This window comes from Exophiala spinifera (genome assembly GCF_000836115.1).
Source record: "Exophiala spinifera strain CBS 89968 unplaced genomic scaffold supercont1.2, whole genome shotgun sequence".
Lineage (NCBI taxonomy): Eukaryota > Fungi > Ascomycota > Eurotiomycetes > Chaetothyriales > Herpotrichiellaceae > Exophiala > Exophiala spinifera.
In genome coordinates, this window is record NW_015622514.1 from 2,676,772 (window position 1) to 2,700,506 (window position 23,735).

Below are 23,735 nucleotides of genomic sequence, written 5' to 3' on the forward strand. Positions count from 1 at the left end.
TAGGGTGTGTGTCCGTCTGTTGTCCGAGGAAGTCGAAAGATGGTATGACCTGAATGAAATCTAAAAGTCTGAATGCGTTGGTACTGTAGACACCACAAGGCGAGACGAAAACTAAGATAAAAGCAAAAGGTAGTCAAGCCTATCTATCCCATGTCCAATCTTGGGCGTGGCTCCTTGTTCCCTTTCAACTCGTGTCCAGCAATCCTCGCCAAAAAGAAACCATTCTAGTCTAATCGTCAGGTCGTCTAGAATAGGGCGACGTTTCTCCCCTTTTCTCGTACCACCGCGTTCCACGATACGTGGTGGACCCCGGACATCTCAACCAGTGCAACACCACTCTTAATTTTCTTGAGAATACTTTCCGCACCCCCTCCTGCCCCTTCCGTCCCTTGCTTGTCTTTTAATGGCACATTTCCATTTCAAATGTAAAACATCCTCTCTCTCATGCTCTCATGGATGCTGAGGTCGAACCGGTGGTCTTGGTGCGCAGCGGGATCCCACTTCTCGTCCTTGGCGGCATTGTAGAATCTCCGAACGTAGAATCTGGCACGGTCCGCCGCGAGATCTGCGTAGTAGGCCGCGGGACACACGGAGACGGAGCCAGTTGATCGACCGAACAGGAAGCAAAGGTGGTGAGTCTATGATACCACAAGGGAATTTAATTTTGTCAGCGGAGAAAGTCCAAGGCATGAGAAGAAGAACCCCCCAAAAAGGGAAACATCACCGCCGAGGCATCGACAATACAAGGGGGAAAAGGGTGAAACAACAACAACGACGACGACAGTAACAACAAAATGACGCTTACCGCTAGCGCAATGTCATCCCTGGTATGGATCGTCGAATTTTTCAAAATCACATAGTGCGTAGGCCGAGCCGTTCCAATCTGGGCCTTCTGGCTGATGAGGAAGAAATCCTGGCCTTTGCCGTACGTGACCTTCTCCGTGACCATGGTGCCGGGCATGGGGTTGAAGTTGTACCTGCTGCTCTTTTTCCCAGGGGCTCCGTAGCCGATGAGGGTAGGGGTATCTTGCTGAACGTCGCTTGTCGGGAAGAATCGAGTGTGGTGTCTCTTGACTGCGCAGATGAGGGCGACGGGGATGGATTGGCCCTGTGACAATGCTCTACCTTTCTCCGTGAACACGGCTTCAATTGCGGCCGTTATTTGCGGGAGTTCTTGCTCCTCGCATATTTTGAATTGGCCCTCGGACAGACCGTCGCGGTAGACGAGAATGCGTTGAGGCAGTTGTTGTTTATTAGCATCGTAATACCCACGTAGTCGCTCCATGACCATGTCTTTAAGATCCGTCACTTGCTCGTTCGACTTCTTCTTCCCGTCCTGATCCTGCACTAGGGGGTTCTCTCTTAGGCTTGCGGGCCACTGGGAAAACTCTGCATCGACGCTGCCCACTACCGCTGCGATGCTGGGCGCTCCAGACATAGCTAGAGCGCCGGCGTGGGTCACGTCGATGCCGAGGATCATGGTACCGGCGCCGAGAATGGCAGGCTTGACGGCGAGCGATTGATTGACTGATCGGCTGTTCATCTTGAGATTGATCTTCATGCTCAGATTGCCGTAGAAATCAGGAGAGGTGTTTGGTCCATAATGTTTCTTCCACCGATCATACTTGAGGACATGGCAGACAGTTGCGACACCAGTGCGTTGATCACCGACCCTCTTGACGGCGCTGTAAAGCTCCATGTCCTTCGTTGGCAGTAAGAAGACAATGAGGTTGACCCCGTGCTTGTCTCGAAGATTCCTGATCATTTCATCGATGAAGTTGAACTGGGCTACCAGTCCTGCCACATGATGCTGCGTTGGTAGGGTTTCATGGGGAAGCTCACGCTTGTGGCCTTCAGGGAAAGGCAGTGCTTGAAGATAAGCTCCAACCATACCAACCCGGTGCAACGCCGATTGGAGTCCCTGACTGAACCTTGAAAGATCCTCCGCCCGGCAAACAGAGCCACTGTTCTTTAGGGTGAGTTCAATATAAGTCCACACAAATCGTTGAGCAGCAGGTCTGAAGTAAGAGGAGTCTTTGAGATTCCAAGATCCGTACTTGACCAGGTCTCCCCAGACATGGTTCTCTGGAGGCGGCCCTGAATTTTGGGCGTTTCCTATTCTGCGGTACCTCACAACTGGTGCCGCAAGGGGTACTACTGGAACAGATATCATGACGTCTCCCAAGCTGAGATCGAATTGCCTCGCCCCAGTGTTGGAGGGGTTGCTTCCATAGAAGAGGGAACGACCCTTGTCGAGAATGCGTTTCTTGTTTTCGTCAGGGGGTTGAACAGCAGCTAGGGGTAGTTCCCTCGTCTTCCGCATCACCTGGCCGGGAATGATATCGAGAAGATCTGCTGGGAATGCCTTGGCACAGTCACCTCCACCGATGACAACTGCGAAAACGTTGGATTTTGGACCATAATGTGTGTTGTGGACTCTGTCAAAGTAAGCTCCCAATGACTCCATGTGCTGGTGACCAGGGTTGTCTGCTCGGACCGCTGCTACGGTTGGCTGCATACCATCTTGGCTGACCCGTGCAAGGTTTGTTATCGTTGCCAAGAAATTGTCAGGCTCTTGATGGTCAGTAAGGTGAAGAGTTCTGACACTGAGTCCTTTGAGGAACTTTGCAAGGTCTGCGTAGTGGTATTGGTGCCATTGACGCGGGGCATTTTGGGTTTTCCAAGCATCAATCAGTTCCTGAACATTGCCTTTGGCGTAGAAGAGCGACGTCTTGGTGTTGATGTTGAGATTAATTGGAACATCCGCTGAAAACCCAGTGCGAACACTTCTGCTGAAACCCGGAATACTGTTAAGTGGGCCTTGTTGTTTGATTTGCCCTGTATCAGTTGGACCATTTCGCCCTCTTACATAAACGCCGTAGAACACTCTTGCGCCAACAGTGGTGAGGAACCGCTCCGAAAATCTTGGAGGATTCTCATGAGTGAAAGTTGGGAAGCATCTCACGTACGGATGATAGCTGAAAATAATATTGAGGGCGCTGACGGCGTCTTCTTTGTCAGGAAACTCAACAAAGCTCTGAGTTCTTGAACTCTCCTGAAGATGTTGAGAAAGATCTCTCAGAGAAAAGGACTTTTCAAAAACGAGTTTTACGTCAAATACCTCTGGATTGTCAGGAGGCCCTGAGCGGTATTCATCGTAATAGTCGATGGTAAAGATCTTGGAGATCTTCTCGAGAATGGGACTGGCCGTGATGATGTGTGTGCTGTAGTTCGTTGCAAGTGGGATTCTGGCAAGCTTCTTGTCTGCCTTCAGCTCGAGTATGAGGAGGGCGATGATTCGTCTGGTTTTGGAGCGATTGATTCGGCTGTCGAAGGTCTCGCTTGCGTGTGTAGGCTCGTCGCCGTTGTCATCGTCGTCCGGAGGATTGGCCGATTTGGACTTCCCATCCTTGTCGAATGACTTTGGTTCAGATGCCGACTCCTTGACGGGATCTCCCTGGCTCTTGACTCCCACTTTCGTGTTCCCTTCAGACTCCGTGCTCGCTTTGGACTTTGTAATCCGTTCGAGGTCTTTACCACCACAGTCCCCTGTATCTCCCTGCGGCCGTTTTCGGAAAGACAGGGCGTATCGGTACAATTCTGCGTATTTGCCAATGGTGACTTCGAAATGATTCGCCAACAAATCGGTATCTGAGTGAACTGAGAGTTGGCTCATGGACTGTTCAAGGGCAGCCTGGGAACCGTGGTGGCCGAAGCCAGTTGACGGAGCTCTGTCTGAGGATTGATAGAAGCCACCACGACTGTTGTATCCACCACGACTTCCAGATCTACCACGATTTGCAGAGGTGTCACGATAGCCAGAACTCCCACGACGGCCAAAGTTGCCTTGGTTGCCTTGAGTGTCATAGTTGCCACGATTGCCCCGGCTTCGGCCGCGTCCTCGGCCGCGGGCATCCATCCTGGAAAACTAGGTCGATCTGGGTGGTGACACTATTGCAACGCTTTGCTTAGTACACAAATCTTGTCTGACGTTGCAAAGAGTGAACCTTACGTATTCCCAAGCGCAGTTCAGCGACGTGCTATTGAAGCGTTGTCTTTCTGTGAAGCAAGGCAGTGAAGGAAATTGAAGTGAAGGGCATCCTGTTCCAGAGAATGATTGCAGAGGGTGTCCAAGACACATGAGCAGTGTATTTGCAGATTTTATAACTTACCGTTTGAGTCAACAAACCATTTCAAACGTACAGTTGCAATCCCTGCAATTGTTTGATCACAGTGTACATCAACAAACACCCATGGCCAAGCTAAATGAGACTATGCCTCCTGACATTATGGTTTGAAGGTGTTGTTGCTTCTTTGCGCGATGAGGCTGTTGGTTGGCAGGAAGACGCCGCACCCCAGCCATGTTGATGACTTTCTATGAGCAGCGTATAGAATTGTGAAGAAGGCAGGCCGCCAACATAGATGATACTCAATCTAAGAGAGTTGACGTAACCATCCAACTGCCTCTAGCCTCTCAAAACGTGTCGTCCAAATCTCTCTTAGACACAGGGCCAGGGAGACGCCGTTGAGTATTGCAACAAGCTAAAAGGAGCTGCACTGAAGGGCCTGATATCGCCGCCATTGGTAGCCGGATGCAGGGACGAAAATTCCCGAGGCTTAGAGACGGACTTCATCCCCAACGCAAAGGACACTCAAAAAATGGAATGATTGTGAGGATTGAGATGCATGTAGTCCGCACTTCGTATTTAACGATCGGGATCTTGGTACTAATACGAATACGAGCATGGTCCACGTGACCAGCATCAACCACCCTCGAGACCCCTGTAAACATCTCCTCCAGACTCCAGTTACAACAGCCTCATAGCCACTGATACGCAGCATCAATGTCGTGACTGCTGCACTGATGTCTCACGAGAACATTCATTCATTCAGAATAATTGTATCCATCAGGGGAAAGTGCTTGTTGCTCAACGAAACACAATTAGACGTCTGACTGAACAGCGCTCAGGATTGAACTACATTAAGCCGTCTCTTTTGTCATGCTGGTATCATACATAAATCTACAGCTACATCCAGCATAAAGTTCATGGCAGAAGAACAGGTGCAACCTTGTCAGACATCATCCTCTCGAGCTGCGGGTAGATCTTGTCGACCGTGTTGGCTGTTCAGTCTTCTTTCCGTTGAGAGCTGGGGCCGGTGTTGGCTTGCTCTTCTTCCCACTGCCGCGTCCCTTCCTCGCAGATCCCGAATTGCTTTTTTGTTGCAGTAAAGGTGAAGAATCAACTCTAGCTTCTGCCATGCCGAGATCTTCATCCTCGTGTACCTGCACATCCGTTTCATCTGGATGTATCTCTTCCGCATTTGAATCCTCTTCTTCCATGCTCTGCGCTTGAAATCCTCCGCCGTCGACAGGTTCGGATTCCTTTTTTTGTGAAGTCTTCTTCTTTCGACTTGATGCCGGACTGCTTACGGGGCTTTCTACATCTTCCATCTGAGCATCGTCAGTATCGCTGTCTGCCTCAGCATACGAAACGGCGTTTGAGCGTCGGGAGCTCTTCCGCGAAGGCTGCTCAGGACTCGCGGTTTCGGCCGTTCTTCTCTTTGGCTTGGGCGTTTTCCGAATCGCCAGCGCGGACTTCTTCGGCTTCTTGGGCACCTTGTGGCCTTCGTCACCATCTTCATCAACCTCCACGCCAAGGGCTTCGCTCTTCCGCTTCTTGTTCGCCCCAGGCTTTTTGGCTTCCTTCCCAGTGCCTTTCAAGGAACGGATGTATGATCTTACAAGCTTCTCCAAACCTCCAGCCACGTCTTCGGGAAGATAGTTCTTCTCTGCTATCTCCTGCGCAGCTTCGTGACTTGGGAGAGCTTTGAATAGTGAGCGAGGCAACGTAACATTACCAGGCCACGTCTGCAGCAGATTTACACCTTTTGCGTGAGCAGGCATAAGGTCGGCGTAGTTCCGGATGACAGCTTGTGAAAGATCTGAAAGAATATACAGGCGCTCCGATGCCTCGTCAGTGCCCGTTACACCGTCCCTGGCGCCTTTGACACGCTGAGCAATGTGGAAGATCAATGACAAATTGTCCTCGGTGGCAACAGTGCATAGGTAGAAGACGATGTACTTGGAGAAATCCAGTAATTCGCCATCAAAATCCGCACTGTCTGCAGTTGGATAGTCAGGGTGGTGAGCCAGGAGGCTCAGCAGACGAGCAAAGATTGATTCCATGACATTGTGAGGTACTTTCCTGTCGCTCGATTTCTGGACCTGTTGCTTGGCGAAGGATTGGACTCGCGCCTTCATCCAGGTCATTGTCGAAGTTCGAAGTTCAACATCAGGCTCGAAAGCAAGAAGAAAAAAGGCAGTGAACCATCGGTGAGCCAGCCGATTTTGACCAAGATACTTTTTCAGATAAGTAACAAACCCTACGCGGACAGGGTTGGGCGGATTGATCATGATCATAAGGACATTGATAAACATAACCGGCTTGACGAGGTCTTCGCACTTACGTTGATGACTGCAGAGCTTCAGGAGAAAATGGACAGCGGTAAGTCGTAGGCGGTTCTTTTGAGCAGGATGTGTGTCCTTCGATGGCGTGATCTCGCCTTCATTCTGGATGATGGACATAAGTAAATTAATAGCTATTTCGGCGGCATCTTCGAACTCGGCAGACTTCTCTTCATGCGACCGGCATTGGTTGACAAGAATTTTCAGAGCCAATTCTTTCGCTCTGGTTTCGTCGTCAGGGCTGTTGGTCCAGGCATTTGGATTGTCGTCGGAGCTGGGCGAGTGATTCTTGCGTAAGATGTCTGTGACCGCTAGCTGCTGCAGAGTGCTCGTGTGCTCACTTGAGGCCGCTGGAACTAGAAGACAGACTTGAGAAATTGTGGCCAAATGAGCGAGGAAGTGAGGCGAGCCAAGTGTGCAATCTCTGAGAGCTTTTGAGAGTAGATCTTTGGCATACATTTCCTTTTTGTCGGCAACCATTATAATAATTGATACGGCATGCTTTGCTGCTCGTGGTGATAGGGAAAAGAGTGCAAAATGTGTGAGTGCTGTCAAAAATTTGCGGTCTTTCGGCACTTCTGCAGGATATTTTCGAGCAAACGCCGCACAAGCTTTCAGCGTGTCTGCGGCTCCCGTTTCCTCGCTCCTGGCAGATGTCGGGGCATCTTCCTCAAGCTCCTTACAAAGGGCTTGGATGTGGAATTTGAGCACTTCTGGGTGCCGAGCGGAGATTTCTTTCAGGACCTCTTGCGCAACCTCTCCAAGCCCGCCTTCATCGGTTCTCGATATTTGCATGATCGTTGGGACGTGACTCCGGTTATAGACGATCAAGGCGCACCGGTAGAGGATGGATTGAATTGTATCGATTAAGGATTGAGCATTCGGGGGCCCTTCCCGAATTCGTTTGGTGAGCTCTTTGATCGCTTTGGTGACTGTACGATAGTCATTCTCGGCCCCGATAGCGAATCGAATCAGTTGGTACGCTCGGCGATCATGTTGCTTTGCAAACTTCCACAAGTTTGTAGAAACATCGCTAGAGTTAGGGAAGGACTTGGAGATCACATCGATATATTTACCAAGGCGCTCTTTGATCCGTGCCTCGGAGCCATCATCTTCGATAATCCCGCCGTTATAGTCCTCGCAGGCCTGGATAAATATAACCATTCCCTTGCTTAGCTGCACCTGGCGATTCTGAAGACTGAAGAACACTGCGCGGGACTTTGGTTCCAATGACTGTACTAATGTCAGAATCCGACGTGCTCGAATTTCATCTGGGTCGACAGAAGCCGCAGCTTGTGAACCAGACTCTTTCTGACCGGCACGGTGTCTCTGACTGTCTGATTTATGAGATTTTATGGGAGGAAATGATAAGGGCAGAAGGCTATCGTAGAGGGCTTTGTCGATGAAAGCATGAACGTGGGCGTCATTTGTGTAAAATGCTCGCAATAATCGATTGGCAATGTCGCCGACCGCTTCTTTCACCACCGGGACACCCTCCTCAACGTCTCGTGACGCAACACCCCATATTCGTGCAAGAAGTTCGATGGCTTGTTCTCTCACCGTGTGCTTCCGGTCGGTCACTCTCTCGGCCAGAATGGTAAAGACGGTGCCCTGTTTGGCAAGGCCGCCATCAGCGCCCAGAGTATTGATCAGGTTATGATAACTGAACGTACTGATTGCGCGGATGGCGGCAAGCCGAACATGTTCTTCTTGGTCATGCAAAAGTTGTGCGAATGCGAACAGTAGTGTCTGGAGTTCATCATCGCTTAGGCCAATACCGCCAGCGGAGGTCATAAGAATACGGGCAGCTGCAACAGCCCATGCCTGACGAACTTTGGGTGATTTGTCAATACGGCGTCCGTAGAAAGCTTGGTACGCGGATGCGTGTACGGTAGCAAAAGGCTTGGGTGATGCTGGTGTCAGGATCGGATTGGCAACTTGAGGCGCTGCTTCTGGTTGTTCGATCGATGGTAGCGGGAATGTGGCCGGGTCGAGCGTCGCTGATGGGGCTAGACCAGCGATCCCTATCCCGGCTGTCATATCACCAATTGTTTCGGTGGCGAGTTCGCGAAGGACCGCAGAGTCTGAATTGAACTCTGCTTCGATCTGGGGAATTACATTCAGGAGGACATCAGGGCAGGCTCTCCACAATTCCCTCAAGAGGCGATGGGCCTTGCGCAAGTCTGCAAAGCCTTCGTTGTCATCTTCTGAATCATCGATCTCTGATAAGCGTCGATGTTTCGACTTGGAGAGGCCATTCGTGTTTGCGGCGGTAGATGCATCGACAATCACTGTCCCAAAATACTGCGTGATTTGAGTTGTCATCTTCTCGGGACAGCTAGTACAAAGTGCTTTGGCCATGTTATATGCGGGAGGATAGTCCTTCACCAACAGAGTAGCCTGCCTGGTGTCATGTGCGCCTCGCTTCTTGCCTTTTTGGCCAACATCCTGACTGTCGCCAGTGTCGACACGCAAGAATTGCGAGATAATGACATCGGTAACCTCCTGGGGTAGTGTCACTTCATCCACAACAGCAACTAGTAGATTCTTCAGGTGATATTCCACGCTTTTTGATATTTCAGCGCCTGAACCGTTCTTGCTAGATCCTGACACAATATCGAAAGCCGTAGTAAAGAGGGAAACAATGAGGTTATCGGGATTTGGAATGTCTGTAACCAGCAAGATACTCTGGGATTCAGAGAGCGAACTGAGAATATAGACGTGCTGAGCGTTGTAAGCATTAGTTGGGTCGGCAAGTGCGGGTATTATTGAATTGATCACAACGGTGAATATGTCCTGTTGAGCCGTTAGCTGAGCGCGACCGCCTGTGGGAGGGAGATTGCTCACTTTAAGCTGGCCTTCGATGAACGGCGCATCCGGCGCACATATCTTCAAAACATCCACAATACACGAAACGGTCCATGCTCTCACACCTTTATCCTTATGGCCGAGGAGGTTGGCGTTAGCGAGGTCTTGCGCGAGGGTAGTGAAAGTGCGCGAGTCGACCTGATCAAGATCATACTTGCGTAGCTCCGAAGCCAGCTTCTGTAGTCGTGCCAATAAGTCTGCGACAGGTATTGGTTTGCCGGCGCGCCATGTCAACGTGTCGTCGAATTGAAGGCCTGGGATATCATAACGATGCTCCTGCTGCGCATTTCGCGCCGCGGCGGTATCTCGAGGCCGAGCGGGCATAGTTGGAAGTATGGCTACGCCTCAAAAGTCATCTTCGGGCGGATTGGACTGCGCTGAAGTCTGCATATGCTGAAGGCCCTCTAGTCGAAAACAGGGTTCCTCGCAGTTCACCAGCAAGTAGCATCGAAATGCGCTGTGCGGTCAGATGGTGTACTGGTGGTGGGAGAAAGCGAAGTCGACGAGCGTGAAATTTAGTGCGGAGGATCAGATCCGGCGGAGACGCGTTGTTGGACGCGTTCAGTGCCCATACTGTCAGTGACCGAAATTCAAGAGCCGTGGAACATCACTACGAGATCTATTGGTACCTGTATGCTTCACTCCGACTATAGCCTCCATCAGCCTCAGGCAGTCTTGATAGATAGATCCTCAAAGTGAACAACTAGATCATCCTGCTCACCATGAGGCGCAGGTTTGGCGGCAAAAGGGCCAACCCAGCATTCGGTCTTGCCATCGAGCTCTCCCCACCATGTCACTTCTCGCAGAGGGTGTCTTTGCCCATCTCCCACGAGCCATACCCATAGACTACCGTCACTGGCATTTTCCAGCTCAATGGTGGCGCTGTTGCTTGCCGCGGACGCCAGAGGCCGGAGACTCCAGTCGGACCATCTATCCTTGGCCACCACGCTGACATTTGGTTTCTCGTGCACAAATTCAATACCCGCCTTGACCCAGCGTATGTTTTCGCCAGATCTTATGATCAGACAGAGACCACCTTGGTCATACTTGTCCTTCCAGCCGGCGGACACGGTTACCTTTGCCGACTGAAGGGCAGCTTTGGTCGTTGTCTTGTAAACCACTGGGGCATTGTTGGAATGTGTTGCAGGAGGCTTGTCCCAGAGATCTGTACCAGGAGGGCAAGTGATGTCGAATGCCCCCGTGAGGTCTGGAATGGCATGCTTCAAGTGTATTGCGCTGAATTCCGAACTCATCTTGTCAGGGCCTCAGGTGTTCTGGTGGTCTGCTGTGGGGGTTATGCGGATGATCCTTGCGTGTGTTTCTCAGTCTCGTCAATTCCGTGCTCAACCCTGCGTCTGTCTCGCCTCAAGCAGCAGGCCAGGGATGAGATATATGTCTATCGCCAGTGGACTGCTACGTGGTTAGTCTCTGTTGCTCAGTCGGGTATTCACCTGCGGAACATCTGGATGAGGCATTGTTGCCGCAGCTGTCGCCCGAAACGGGAGCGGTGCCTGCGGCAGTCCGCCGACTTGGATCCAGCGTCGGCTCTCTGCTGCCCATTATTGCCAGTCTGAGGAGGTGGGCTTGGATGGACTTGACCGTGCTACCATTCGTCCAAGTCCAGGTGCAAGGTTCTGCATGGCCCAGCGGTGATCGATGGGCCGTCGCTGGCTGTAGCCTGTAAGCAACTTTTGGCACCTTTGGACACTGGCCTGTGCGGTCACCAGACGCCGCCACACGTCAAGTTTAAGAAGCGGTAGAAGCACGCCATGTCCAAGTCTTGAAGATGCTAAGAACTTAGGGATGCCACCTTGAACCCGTAGGACGGAGAAATAGAGCAAGCTCTGGGTGTGGCCCGTGGGTGTACGACACGAATTACGACTCGCGGGGCGAGAATTGCAAGCACGTTGCGTGTTCTTCCAGGCGCAGTGGTTTCTGCACACGTCAACATGGCCCACGATTATTGCGAGAGGAATCCGGCAGCCTTCTTTCTGCAGCTTAAAATATCCTGTGGCTGACCGTGCCCGTCTGAGCTCGAGTGTGATAGGGTCTCCTACAGGCTGTACGGAGTACGGAGCATACAGTACAGCACGAGAATCCTCCTTTCACTCCCTCCACACCCCCTGTTTACCTAGGTAGGTAGCAAGCTGCGAAGGCGCAAAGGAGCTGGGCCATGGGGCTGCAGGCTAGTGAGGCCGCCGCGCCGAATCTCGATGGCGCCCCTGTGTGAACTTGTTATTGAGAGTGCAAGGTTGAATAAACAGGGGTCGGCCGCCGATCTCTCGTCCACCACCCTCGTGGGCTGGGGATCAAAAATCCCATAGGGGGCAGAGCGAGCAATCCTCGTAACAGCGACTGGACAGGCCCTCGGGCGAGAAGACTCAATCCAATCCAAGCCCCAGGAACTGAGTTTTTCCGACGAGACTTCGCCGTCGATGGTCACTGGCTCCCGGTGAGTGGTCGCCGACTCGGAGGCTGTGTACAAGAAAAGGTCTCCATGCTGGGTCTAGTGAAATTCCCTACCATCCCGACAATCTCGCCATGCTCCCCTCGTTTGAGATCGGCTGGCCTTAATAGTTGGGGCCGCAGTACAAGGTTTAAAGGGTGCCTGCAAGACGCTTGTAGAAATTCTCCTGGTCTTCACCCGGTCCCCGTTTCTGTTCAGCCATGCAACCACAGTCCTCGTACATGTTGTAGTCTCTCCTTCAAATCTACCTTTCTTCGCGGCCTCGCTCTCTTCTTTGATTCTCTCAGTCCCAACATATGGCGGCAACGTTCTCCAGACTCGGAGGCCTGCGAAACCCACGCACTCCCCTCACTCCCCGCAAACCATGAGTGTCCGCAGCCTGCAGCCCGACCATGATTGCTATGAGCTGTCAGGGACCAGCACCAACGACACAGACGAGCAGGATCTCGACCTTCCTTTTTACATAAAGTCCTACGCCTCCAATGACGACCTCCAAGCCCATTTACTCACCGGAAACGCCCTGCTGGCCAGTGCTAAACCTGACCACTATCGACTACCTTCGTTAGCTCCAACATGGCTGCGCAAGCAATATCTCCTCAGACGAATGCGCACGAAGCGCTTTACTCGCCGGTGTTCATGCTCTCCGAGATCCTTTGCTCGGAAGTTTGCCTTGTTTTGTTATACTTTCATCACGACTATTGTCGTCATTGTACTGGTGGGAGGCGTTTTCTTCCCAGGCTACACGCACTTGCCAGCCCATTATAAAGTCTTGAAGCAACAGGTGCTGGCCTCTGACGATCCGGGACGTGCAAACCTGCAGGGCCAGAAGGTCTTTATTGCAGCCAGCCTATCTGACAAGGAAGGGAAGCTGTTCTCGGGCGATTGGGCTAGGAATGTCCTGGAATTGATTCAACTTCTGGGTCCTGACAATGCCTTCTTGTCGATATACGTCAATGACTCTGGCCCAGAATCGAAGCGGACCTTGGAAGAATTCGAGCGTCATGTTCCTTGCGAGCACGATTTGGTCTTTGAGGATCATCTGGATTGGAGTCAACTCGAGCATGTAACGCTTCCGGGCGGTTCCCAGCGTGTGAAGCGCATTGAATACCTGTCCGAAGTTCGCAACCGAGCCTTGCTCCCCCTTGACAAGTCTACCACCGTATTCGATAAGCTCCTCTACCTGAACGACGTCTACTTTCGCCCACTAGACGCTGCACAACTTCTCTTCTCGACCCATACAATTGCCGAAGGCCGAGCGGATTATCGGGCAGCATGTGCGGTGGATTTCATCAATCCTTTCAAGTTTTACGACACCTATGCCACCAGGGATATGGAAGGTTATGGTATGGGTCTGCCGTTCTTCCCTTGGTTTTCCGCCAATGGTGATGAGCAGAGTCATCAGGATGTCTTGGACGGCACAGATGCTGTCCGAGTCAAAAGCTGCTGGGGTGGCATGGTAGCATTCGATGCTGCATTCTTCCAGAGCCAGCCCGGCTCGGAGCACATCATGACTGCTGGGAACCAGAGCCCGAGTAATGTTAGTGCGCCGTACCGATTTCGGGCCGAGAAGGACACTTTTTGGGATGCATCGGAATGTTGTCTAATCCAGGCAGATATCCAAAATCCCGAGCACGGGAAGTCGGGTATCTACATGAACCCATTTGTTCGGGTCGCATATGACACCAAGACGCTGTCCTGGTTGGCATTTACGCGGCGGTTTGAACGACTATATACTCCAATCCACTGGCTTTTAGATTTCATCACCAACACACCACGCCATAACCCACGACAACATGAGGAGCCCTGGCAGCCAGTTGTGGAAACAGTCTGGCTTCCAGATAGCAGTCTAGAGCAAGGTGGTTCTTTCCAAGAAATACCCAGGCTTGCCACGCATGCGGGATTCTGTGGCCGGCGAGGGCTTGCAGTGATGAAAGAAAACGTTGATATTGTTGAAGGTGAACATAACTGGGAGAAGATCTCAGTACCTTCTTGATTTTTCCATAGCGATGGCGTTCCGGTGACCTGCATCACTTGCGGTCAACAGTTATGGGTAACAGCTGAAATAGAGCCTTGAGGATGGGAGGGCGCTCTTGTCGATTTGAGGGCATTGTGGTTGCTCTGTCGAGCTCCAAACATAACGCGATGACAATGAACCAAAAACAGAGAGTTAATACTGGCTCCTTTTCTTACAATGATGTTGTTGTGCCTTCCGCCTCTCACCTCCTTCCCAGAACAAACCTCCGCACTCTACAGCTTCACGCTTCACATCATGCCCACTCCAACGCGCTTATCCCAACGCCCTATCCATCGCGGTCCTTGCTGTCCTGGCATTGTGCCAGTACTGTATTGTTTGTGTCGGGCGGTGTGGCTCTCTGCCTGTGCCTTCACCTTTCTCTCATTTGATCCTCCACCAATGCCGCCAAAACTCCACTTACCTCATTACTCACGAAGACGAGAAAACAATCTCAATCGCGCTCCGTGGAGCTCTAAATTGTTCAGAGAGATTTCGACCAAGATGGCTCGTCACGTCGACGATCCTACCACGATCAATGCGTTCCTACGCCTGATCCATGGTACTCCTCTGTCCGCGAGCCCAAATGCCCGAGCAGAACCTCAGGTACGTCAATGCTAAAACCACGTGTAGACACGCATGCAAAGATGTCGCTGCTGACTCGGAGCAGACTGTGCCTCTCGCTACTCTCAATCCCACTTCCCATGAATCCGGAGATGGCATCGCATCACCTGAGTCCTGGGTTTCACCAGACGGCGCTTCTGTTTCTGCAGAAACAAGCCCAGCACGCGGCTCTCGTGCACCGCCTCCGACACCGGAAACTCAACCCGTCTCCAATGGAATCAGCACACCTCTTGAACCTATCTTTGAAGACGCCAGCGACTGGTCCAGTGGAACAAAGCAGACCCCAGTGAACATGAACAATCCAGAATGTTGTGAAGGAGACAGCTCACCGCCAAACCATGGCTCTCTAGTCAAAGATGATCTTATTCCAATGACTGAGGATCTGACTTCAACTCAGAATGCTCTCTTGGTGAAGAGACAACCTCATACTGCTGGAGAAGACCAAGACGAAATCAGAAGAAAGCTTCGTGAACGAGCAGCATGCTATATGGAGGAGACGGTGGAGAAGTTTCGCCAGTCAAAAGCAGCTATGTTCGTAGAAGGTGAACGGCAGGCTGTTCAGGAGACATCCCGCGTTGCCGAAGGTTAGTGCAAAGCTGCGAGTGATCTTGAATGATCTTGAGTGATCTTCGGATTGACTTACTGACCATGCTTAGTCAACACCACTCGCATCCAAGATACCAGAATGACTGGCACCGTCCAAACCTCAAAGCTTGCAAAGACTCCCGAGATGCCTGTTTCTATGACTGGTCTGCATTCGTTGGCTGACGACAGTCCTATTCACCGCATGCAGAACCCTGCAACCAAGAATGAAGCCATGCCCACTGCTCAGGAGAACGAGATTGTCAAAGAGCGAATCCATAACAGCGATGAATCCCCTTTCAGTGCTTCGACCAACGGTGGCATCGCGTGCAAAGATACCCCCTCAACAACCACATTGGTCGCTGTTGATGCTAATACTAAAGAAAATATTCGCCAGGACAACCAGGAGGAAGATGGAAGTGAGAGTAGTGACGAAGGTACTGAGCAAGATCGGGAACATCTCACCCACTTCAAAACCTGGGGAAAGCCCACAGGTCGGGATCAGCCAAGTAAGTAGTACTATCTAGCTCATTGTTGACTCTTGCTGATAGTGCCAGGTGCTCGCGTTCGGAAGGTCACCCTCAGCGGCCTCCCTCTCAATGCAGACCTTACCCTCGTTCAGTCTCTGATTCACGGTGGCGCAGTGGAATACATGGCTCTAGCCCCTGCCTCTCCTGAATCCCGCGCTCTGACTGCCCATGTCATTTTTGTTTCGGCGGATGCGTGCGACAAGTTCTATGACAAGTACCCAAATGGTATAGAACTTCGTCATCAGAGCAAGCATTACGCTGTCATGGTTGAGAAGGGAAAGAATGTCGATGTCATCAGTGGGATGATGCAAGGCTATCTCGAGTGTGGTGCTACACGTGTCTTGAAAGTGTCTCCGGTTGATGACGACTGGGGCATTGTGGCATTGCACAGACTTGCAGAGGGCAAGCAGAAGATTCGTCATGTGGAAGCCATTGTCGATGTGTACCGCAACGATGTAAGAAGATCCTGAAGCCTTTCTAGCAGACTTACTAATTGCTCTAGAATCGGACGGTTATGTTTCGCTTTGGAAACATCACCCACGCAGTCCAGTTCAAAGGTGTTCTGATTCGCAGCCACGACTTCGATGGTTGTTCAGTCACTTTTGCAGAGGATCCTTGCGAAGCCGCTGCCAGCTTCCACTACGACTGAGAAGGGACCCGAGCAGTTCCGGACATTTCGCGGACATTTTCAGAATGTTGGAAGTTGAGAGGATCATCTGAAAGAATGGCAATGGCATATGCATGGTGTTGTGGGTTGCCCAGACAGGCAAAGCATGATAGACAAGAGAAGCTTGGGCGTCACGTTGGGTGTGAAATTAAGGCTTGAAAGCAAACCAGTATTCGACAGCAGGTGTTGAATTCTCGGCAGGAGGATACGTTCTGCTGAACCAGTCAAATCCGAGACGGTGTTTTCCTACCAGAGAATAGGAAGCAAGCGACCGCGCATATGCGAGATCATGGAGCAAATGCAAATCACACCATCCCAAATAACACCCTGTGGGAAGCACAATTTTCGCGGGTTTGGCCGTGTGCTCGGGCTTTTCTTTTTTTCTGCAATACCCCTCTCCCTCTATTACCTCACTCACCTGATGGTCCTTTCTTTCACTCATCCCATAAAGCTCGAGAACAGCAAGCGACCGGGCTTCATCTCTGTGTGCAGTCTGTCTACCTTAACTATTCTCGCCTCCGTTTGAAACCTGCAAGGAGCATCAGCTATGGGTCTACCGTCGGAATCGGCGTCCAACGCCATCATCTATACTACTTATGCGGCTTTTCTGTGGGCAATACCTTTTGTACAGCGCACTGAAACCCGACTGACTTGAAACGCTAGAGTCTTTGGCCTCTTCGTCGCGTGGACCTTGCGCCATCAGACGAAAGGCGAATACCTCGCTTCTTTGCGAACACAGAAGGGTTAGAGCTCAAGCGATGCGACGTCCTCCACATTTAGCAGCGGCATCCACTCTTCTGTTACAAGTGACATACTGACGCATAGTCAGGCATACCTTTGGCCCTAAACTTCATCGCCTCGGGTGAGTGCGCTCGAGGGGCGTCATATACCTGAAGCGGCAGCGGAATGAGCTTCACACGCCGTGAAGCATGACACGAGACGAAAGCGCACTTAACATGACGACCGACTATCGAGTTTTGAAACGAATCCAGACCATCACAAGATACAATGTTGACACCCATATATCTGAGGTTCGTAAGCTTGCAAAACAGGCATTGTGGTTCCCTTCGGGCGTCTGGGTCCATGTGCAGGGCACACTACTCTCACATGATCTCAATGGGCACGGTTGATATGCGTATCCCCTGAACAAGGATGCCAGGCGCAAGAAGGGAAGCGCAATGTGCAGCACTACGGGCGCTTGTGCCAGCTTTGGATTTTTTTCCCACCCGAGTCTCTCATCCACCTCCGCCTCCCGGAAAAGCCATTTTTCAGACTCAGTGGAGAGATGAGAGACGGGTGGGGAAAAGGAAGAAGCGAGAAAAGAAAGCACAATGCTGAGATTGTACCGTTAAAACTCGATCAAGTTAATGCTTGCGTGGGAAACGTGCTGCCGCTTCTATCAACCCCCTTTCTCCTCCCCCTTTCCTAACACCAACAAAGGTCGGACGTACTGACAGCGCCTGGGATGGGGCCTATAGCTTTAGGATCGGGTATTCTCTTCACCTACCCCCAGATCGCGACCATCGCGGGCGTTCAGGGTCTGCTGGTTTATGCCCTCGCGTCGGCACTCCCGCTACTGGTTTTCGCATGGCTGGGTCCCATCATACGACGTAAATGTCCCGAAGGGTTCGTCCTGACCGAATGGACGCGCCAGCGCTACGGCGTTGTAGCGAGTCTGTATCTGTCTGCGTTGACGTATGTTCCTTCCAACCAACAAGACCCTTTCTCTGTCTGCTACAGAAAACTTGAATTCGGTCGCTAATCATGCAAATCATTGCTTTACAGCCTCATCACGCTCTTCCTCTACATGGTCGCCGAGCTCTCTGCTCTCCAACAGATTATCAACGCTTTGACGGGTCTGAATGGTCTGCCTGCCGTCATTGTCGAATGTGCCGTTACGACCATCTACACCTCTCTAGGTGGGTTCAAGGTCAGCTTCATCACGGACAACATCCAGGGCGCGATGGTCCTAGGGCTCATCATCATCGGCATCATCACCGTCGGCGTCGAGACGAAGATCTCGCACGACCTTGTCGAACGCTCTCATTACCTCGACTCGTCCCTCTTGGGGTGGCAACTTCTCTACATTCTCCCCGTGGCCATCTTGACCAACGACTTCTTCCTTTCTGGGTTCTGGATGCGCACCTTTGCCGCCAAAACCGACAAGGACCTCTACGTGGGCGTCGGCATCGCCACGGTCGCCGTGGCCATCATCCTCACCGTCGTGGGCGTCAGCGGCCTTCTCGCGGGCTGGTCAGGAGCCCTAGGCGACCCGCCCGAGCAGAGCAGCATCGCCTTCTTTCTGCTCCTCGAGCAACTCCCAGCCTGGGTCGTGGGCATTGTCGTGGTCATGACCATCGCGCTCAGCACGGCCGCCTTTGACAGCTTCCAGAGCTCCATGGTGAGCACGGGCTCCAACGATATTTTCCGCAACCGCCTGAACTTCTGGTACATTCGACTCGCGGTCGTGCTCATCATCTTCCCCGTCGTTGTTGTCGCGTTGAAGAGCCCCAGCGTCCTTCAGATCTACCTGATCAGCGATCTCGTCAGCGCGAGCAGCATACCTGTGTTGGTGATCGGGCTGAGTGAGCGCGCGTACGCGTGGCGCGGGTTCGAGGTGGTCGTGGGCGGCCTCGGCGGCCTGTTCACCGTCTTCCTATTCGGCCTCGTGTACTACGACGGCGACGCAACGCAGGCTGGCAACCTCTTGCTACTGGAACAGGGCCTGTACGGGAACGATTGGTCTGCGTTTGGAGCGTTTGTGGCGGCGCCCGTCGGCGGTCTCCTCTGGGCTCTGGGCGCGTTCGGACTACGGCTCGGCGTCCAGTGGACCCTGGCCAAACGAGCTGGCCGACGCTTCGATGCCCTCGACAAGCCTGCCGCGCCCACTGCGAGTTTCTATACCGGCCGTAACGACAGCGCGGAGAGGGAAGTCTACGCTGATGCTTCCGGTGTCGAGAGAAGTGAAGTCGCAGTCAAGGGCAAATTCTTCTAATCTGGCAGTAGATCCCTCGGTGCGTTCAATCTGGAGCAAAAAGGTCTCGACTGTTGTTCTTGCCTCCTGGTCTTTCTATGGATGGAGGTGATGTTCAGACGGTTTTGGTCTCCGAACGAAGATGACATATAGACGATGTTGGAGAAAGAAACGCAGATTGATGTGCTTGTTTCAGGTATCTACCTGGACACACGGGAGGAGGGGGAAGGGGGAGAGTGAGTGTGAGGGAGAGATTGGTGGATTGCACGGGCACGGGTACTCGTACGGACATGGACTTAACAGTACAACGTTCCTGGATGGGATGGCTTACCACGCACTCGAAGGGAGACCGCGAGGTTGTGTGGTCGGTATAATTTGGGAGGCTGCGTCGACGAGATGGATGTCACAAGGCACTCAGGAGATCGAGACTTGTTGGGCTCAACGGACATTTGTCGAGAGGAAAGGAAAGGGGAAAAAAAGAAAGAAAGGAGGAGAAGGAGGAGGAGGAGGAGGAGGAGGAGGAGGAGGAGGAGGAGAAGGAACGGAGGAAGAGGCTGAAGAGGCAACAAAAGCAACGGGCCATCAAGATACAATACCCATAGGTATGTGCAGTATGGGCCCCGTTGATAGTGACACTCCTTTAAATGAATTTTTAAACCATCATGTTTGAATTTCGATCTCATCCAAAGCGGTGCACGGCGTACAATGTGCACTGCTGGGGAATCATAAGTACCCCGTTTCCTAACGGTTGAGTTTGCCGCAGAAGGATAGTGAGTGGCCCGTATCGCGTTATTCATTGACTAGGTACAGTACCTGGTTCTTCTTCATAGACGCCCTCCTTTGAGGTACGTCGGCTTGGATACCTACGCAATCAATGCAGATATTTATCGTCTTCTACTCGTACAGTGTCCGCGGCCCCGTCCGTCCACCAGGACACGAAACCCCAGAGCTCTTGCCGCCGATCGTGGACACGTACAATGTGGTATACAAGAAGCACCACTATGCCGTAAGTCCAGAAGCCAAAAGAATAAGAAGACCTCAAGCCCGGTCTTCATCCTCCCCCCCCCCCCCCCCCAAAAAAACACCCCGTCTGCCCAGTCTGGGTCAGGCCCGGGTCAACAGATTGCGTGTGGCGGGCGGCAAAAAATAAACAACATTAATCGTCACCCCCTCCCTTTCGTCTTCCTCTCCAGCCTCCTTTCCACAAATTACAAACGCCATTCTCCTCACACCAGGTCCGGACTTCGAGCGGATTGATTTCTCGATCTTCGCCAATGGACCGGAAACCCTCCGTATTCAACCACCGTGTCAGGTCTTCAAGAACAATGGGGTCGAACATGAGCATCTTCTCCCGCCAGGTCGGATGCTTCGCATGGTTCCTCGCACCGGCACCGGCACCGAGCGAAGAATAGAGCCTACTCTCAAAAGTGATCGCGACTCCGATTTGGTCCTTGATATCAGGCAACGGCGGCGTATGCAGAGGTTGGATTGCATCGACGTCGAGCTTAGTATCATCACCAGTGAGGCCCTGAGAAGCTTCTTTGTCAATGGCGGTAGTCGTTCCAACTGGTATTGAGGAGTGGCTTTCTGGCAATGGAGGTGAGGAGTGTCTCGTCGTCGCCGGGAGTGGTGAAAGAGCTGCTTCTTGGATCTTTGCCGCCTCATTTCCTTTGGAGGTCCTTTTCTTTAGAGCTGTTTTCGTTTTAGAAACAGATTCAGAGACCGAGACCGAGGCCTTGGAGGCTACGTTGGTTTCAATATTGGAATCGTCAATGTCGTCAACATCTACGACAAACTCTTTTGAAAGAGCTAGTTTAGCGGCCGGCTTTCGTACCAATTTTGGCTTCTTGGGCTTCTCTTCAGCGTCTTTCTGTTTTGGCTCGGCTTTCTTCCTCCGCTTTGGCTCTTTAGGTGTCTTGAGCTCCGTCCCCTCAGATTTTCGCTTGCGGGGTTTCTTCGCCTTGGGCACAGGTCGAGCGGTGATATCGTGGACTTTACTGAGAAAGTCGCCGTGGGTCAAGGTTTCCACGGAATCTTGGTCGATAGAGTCGTTTGGCGCGGGGCCGTGCTTGTCTTCCCAACACCTGTCCAGCAGCTCAATCATCTTGTCACGGCTCTTGACAGCCTTGAATCCGAACGCCGATATCTGCTTCTGTAGATCACCAGTTGAAAAGCCAGCGTAGGACGGTTTAACGGGGGCTTGCTTGGCTTTCGCAGGGCTGGGCTTTTTCGAAGTTGCCGCCTTCTCGTTGTTCTCCCCAACAGATTGTGTGCTCTTGCGAGGTTGCTGGGAAGGAGGCGAAGTGTGAATGGTCCTTTTCTGAGGTGGAAGAATGGCCATCCCACCAACTGGCAAGCTGGGTGTTACGATATCATCGATATCCAACAGAAGGGTGCTTTTGTGGTTGAGTGGAGTCTGCTGCGCCTGAAAAGAGATGTTTTGCTTCTTCGCGCTACGATTGTTGGCAAGAAACTGTACACCGGGTTGTACGAGAACATCTTTTCCGGCTAGAGCCTCACGCACTGCAGGAGAATCGATCAAGTCGATCGTATCCACTTGCAACAAGGCGTTATCTTCGTCACGTCCTGCGATGCCCCAGAGATTTCTTCTTTTCACGTATCTGCTTGTTCCTGGCAGATTTCGAGGTGAGGTGGCTTCTATGGAGATTGGCTGGGTTCTCTGTGGAGAAAATGGATCGGATGAGAGCATGGATTCCGATTGTCTGATAGCTTCTAGAGTCTCCCGGAGCAAAGTTGGCGATTCCTCCCGCACAAGTTGGCTAGCAGAACCAAAGACGACTTCCTGAGACTCAACAGCCTTCAGCGCCGATGTTGGGGACTGTAATCGACTTTTTGGGGGCGCCTTCTTGGTCGTCCGTGACTTTTTGCCCGGTGCTTTTGACCTACTTTTCGCTGATGGGCCAGTGAGAGGTTCGGATTCGTCGTTTGCATTGACCTGTGTCGCGCTCACATAATCCTGCATAGTGGTAAGTTTTCGACCCTGTGGTTTCTCACCATAGTTTGAGGTAGCCAATGCAGTTATTGTGAGCGGCTTTTTGGCTGGAGATTTGTTCCTCTTCCTTGTGGGAGGTTTTCGCAAGTCCCTTCCGACGCCAGGCTTGATCGAAACCTCGACCAGCGTGCCACCAATTGTGACAGGATCGACACAACCACTCTTCGACTGCTGGCCACTGATAGCTACCTGTGCCTCTTGTTTCCGTGCCGGGTTATCTCCAACTGGATCGACGAACGAGCACGTCTGAATGGCGTGACCTAGCGACATTGCTTGAAGAGGAGAATTTGGCGACCCCGTTGAGGGACCAGGGCTCCCTGACCTTGCTGGTGTCCAATCCGTTCGCCGCGGTGTTGCCTTTGTCCGTTTGAGTGAACTGATGCAGATGTTTTCATCTCCCTTTAATGAACCCCCAAACCAGCGCCGATCGCACTCTCCTTCTGGCAGACCGACCGCATCTCCGTGCACCTTTTCAGGTACCTCAGAAACGGTTTGCGAAGACCTAAATGACACACTTCGAGGTTGGTAATTCTTCTCTTTTGTCTGCGAGCCAGGGGTATCAGATAGAAATTTCAAACGAGGGCTGCTGGCGACATCGACATTCGAAGGTTGAGGTGATATGGACTTGAATTTGTCTTTCCCTGGCGAGGATCGTAACGGTAGATTTTCCCCTCCCACTCTTGTCGTCAATAGCGATCGGGCACTTGTGAAACCAAATGCGATGCCATCTCTTTGTTTTTGGGCTGGTTTGAATAAACTGGAACTCCGGCCCCGAAACAAAGAGCTGGGAGAGGGCAGGGGAGACGAGACTTCAACAGGCGTGGGACTTCGGGCAAAGACAGGCGGCGGGGAGGATGAGATGAGGATGGCGGCCGACATTCTGCGGAGACCACGGAAGGGCCATTTGATCAGAGCAGCGTTGGATGCCAATATGGCGAGTTTAGACCGTGAAAATCATAAGTCAGGGGGGCAATGCGCTCGGTGGCGACAGTCTGGGTTATGGACTGGGACCGCATTTGCAAAGACCAACAACACCGCTTCTCTTCACGACATGATGCAAAGCAAAACAACAAAACGCCCTCGGCTCAGCCTTGCCTTGGCAGACGCGAGGTCACGTGCAAGGCTGGCCTTCTTTGATGGTCGAGCCCGAGTTCGACCACGGAGTACTCAACCACCTCCCAAGACTGGAGAGTTGTCATGCTGACGGTGCTCTTGAAAAATACTGATACACTTCCACTCCGAATCCAGGTTCCCATAAAACTCGACGAGGCCTGCTGACCGATGCCATGCGAACACTTTTAGAGCGCCCCAAAACTCCCCGATATTCCATACTTTAAACACTTTAGCATAAGAAGTTCACCATGGAAGCAGAAACCGCGTCAGTCCGGGATAATCTCAGGATAGTGAGGATTTCGCGTTCCCATGCCTCCGCCTACACCTTGCAAAGCGCTCCTGTCTTCAGAATCAAATGGTGGAGGCGAGGTCGGCGGTGAAAATGGAGGTGTGCTGCGACCTGTTCGATTTGATAACATG

General features: G+C 52.0%; 8 protein-coding genes across 8 annotated transcripts; 4 read left to right on the forward strand and 4 right to left on the reverse strand.

Annotated features, from left to right (window-relative positions):
• Positions 1-419: 419 nt before the first annotated feature.
• On the reverse strand, positions 420-3,919 carry PV08_03281 (uncharacterized protein; the record flags this gene model as incomplete). Its single annotated transcript, XM_016377637.1, has 2 exons — positions 420-638; positions 806-3,919. The coding sequence occupies 2 exons, from the start codon at positions 3,917-3,919 to the stop codon at positions 420-422; spliced, it is 3,333 nt and encodes a 1,110-aa protein (XP_016239207.1).
• Positions 3,920-5,080: 1,161 nt separating this feature from the next.
• On the reverse strand, positions 5,081-9,658 carry PV08_03282 (uncharacterized protein; the record flags this gene model as incomplete). The annotated part of the gene is made up of 1 exon (XM_016377638.1): positions 5,081-9,658. The coding sequence occupies one exon, from the start codon at positions 9,656-9,658 to the stop codon at positions 5,081-5,083; it is 4,578 nt and encodes a 1,525-aa protein (XP_016239208.1).
• Positions 9,659-9,999: 341 nt separating this feature from the next.
• PV08_03283 (uncharacterized protein) lies at positions 10,000-10,587 on the reverse strand (the record flags this gene model as incomplete). Its single annotated transcript, XM_016377639.1, has 1 exon — positions 10,000-10,587. One exon carries the CDS (start codon positions 10,585-10,587, stop codon positions 10,000-10,002), a length of 588 nt encoding a protein of 195 aa, XP_016239209.1.
• Positions 10,588-12,165: 1,578 nt separating this feature from the next.
• Positions 12,166-13,794, forward strand: PV08_03284 (uncharacterized protein; the record flags this gene model as incomplete). The annotated part of the gene is made up of 1 exon (XM_016377640.1): positions 12,166-13,794. The coding sequence occupies one exon, from the start codon at positions 12,166-12,168 to the stop codon at positions 13,792-13,794; it is 1,629 nt and encodes a 542-aa protein (XP_016239210.1).
• A 522-nt stretch (positions 13,795-14,316) lies between these two features.
• PV08_03285 (uncharacterized protein) lies at positions 14,317-16,197 on the forward strand (the record flags this gene model as incomplete). The annotated part of the gene is made up of 5 exons (XM_016377641.1): positions 14,317-14,418; positions 14,483-15,020; positions 15,093-15,527; positions 15,576-16,003; positions 16,051-16,197. 5 exons carry the CDS (start codon positions 14,317-14,319, stop codon positions 16,195-16,197), a joined length of 1,650 nt encoding a protein of 549 aa, XP_016239211.1.
• Positions 16,198-17,144: 947 nt separating this feature from the next.
• On the forward strand, positions 17,145-17,345 carry PV08_03286 (uncharacterized protein; the record flags this gene model as incomplete). Its single annotated transcript, XM_016377642.1, has 1 exon — positions 17,145-17,345. One exon carries the CDS (start codon positions 17,145-17,147, stop codon positions 17,343-17,345), a length of 201 nt encoding a protein of 66 aa, XP_016239212.1.
• A 335-nt stretch (positions 17,346-17,680) lies between these two features.
• PV08_03287 (uncharacterized protein) lies at positions 17,681-19,210 on the forward strand (the record flags this gene model as incomplete). Its single annotated transcript, XM_016377643.1, has 2 exons — positions 17,681-17,910; positions 18,001-19,210. 2 exons carry the CDS (start codon positions 17,681-17,683, stop codon positions 19,208-19,210), a joined length of 1,440 nt encoding a protein of 479 aa, XP_016239213.1.
• Positions 19,211-20,345: 1,135 nt separating this feature from the next.
• PV08_03288 (uncharacterized protein) lies at positions 20,346-23,081 on the reverse strand (the record flags this gene model as incomplete). Its single annotated transcript, XM_016377644.1, has 1 exon — positions 20,346-23,081. One exon carries the CDS (start codon positions 23,079-23,081, stop codon positions 20,346-20,348), a length of 2,736 nt encoding a protein of 911 aa, XP_016239214.1.
• Between the last annotated feature and the right edge of the window lie 654 nt (positions 23,082-23,735).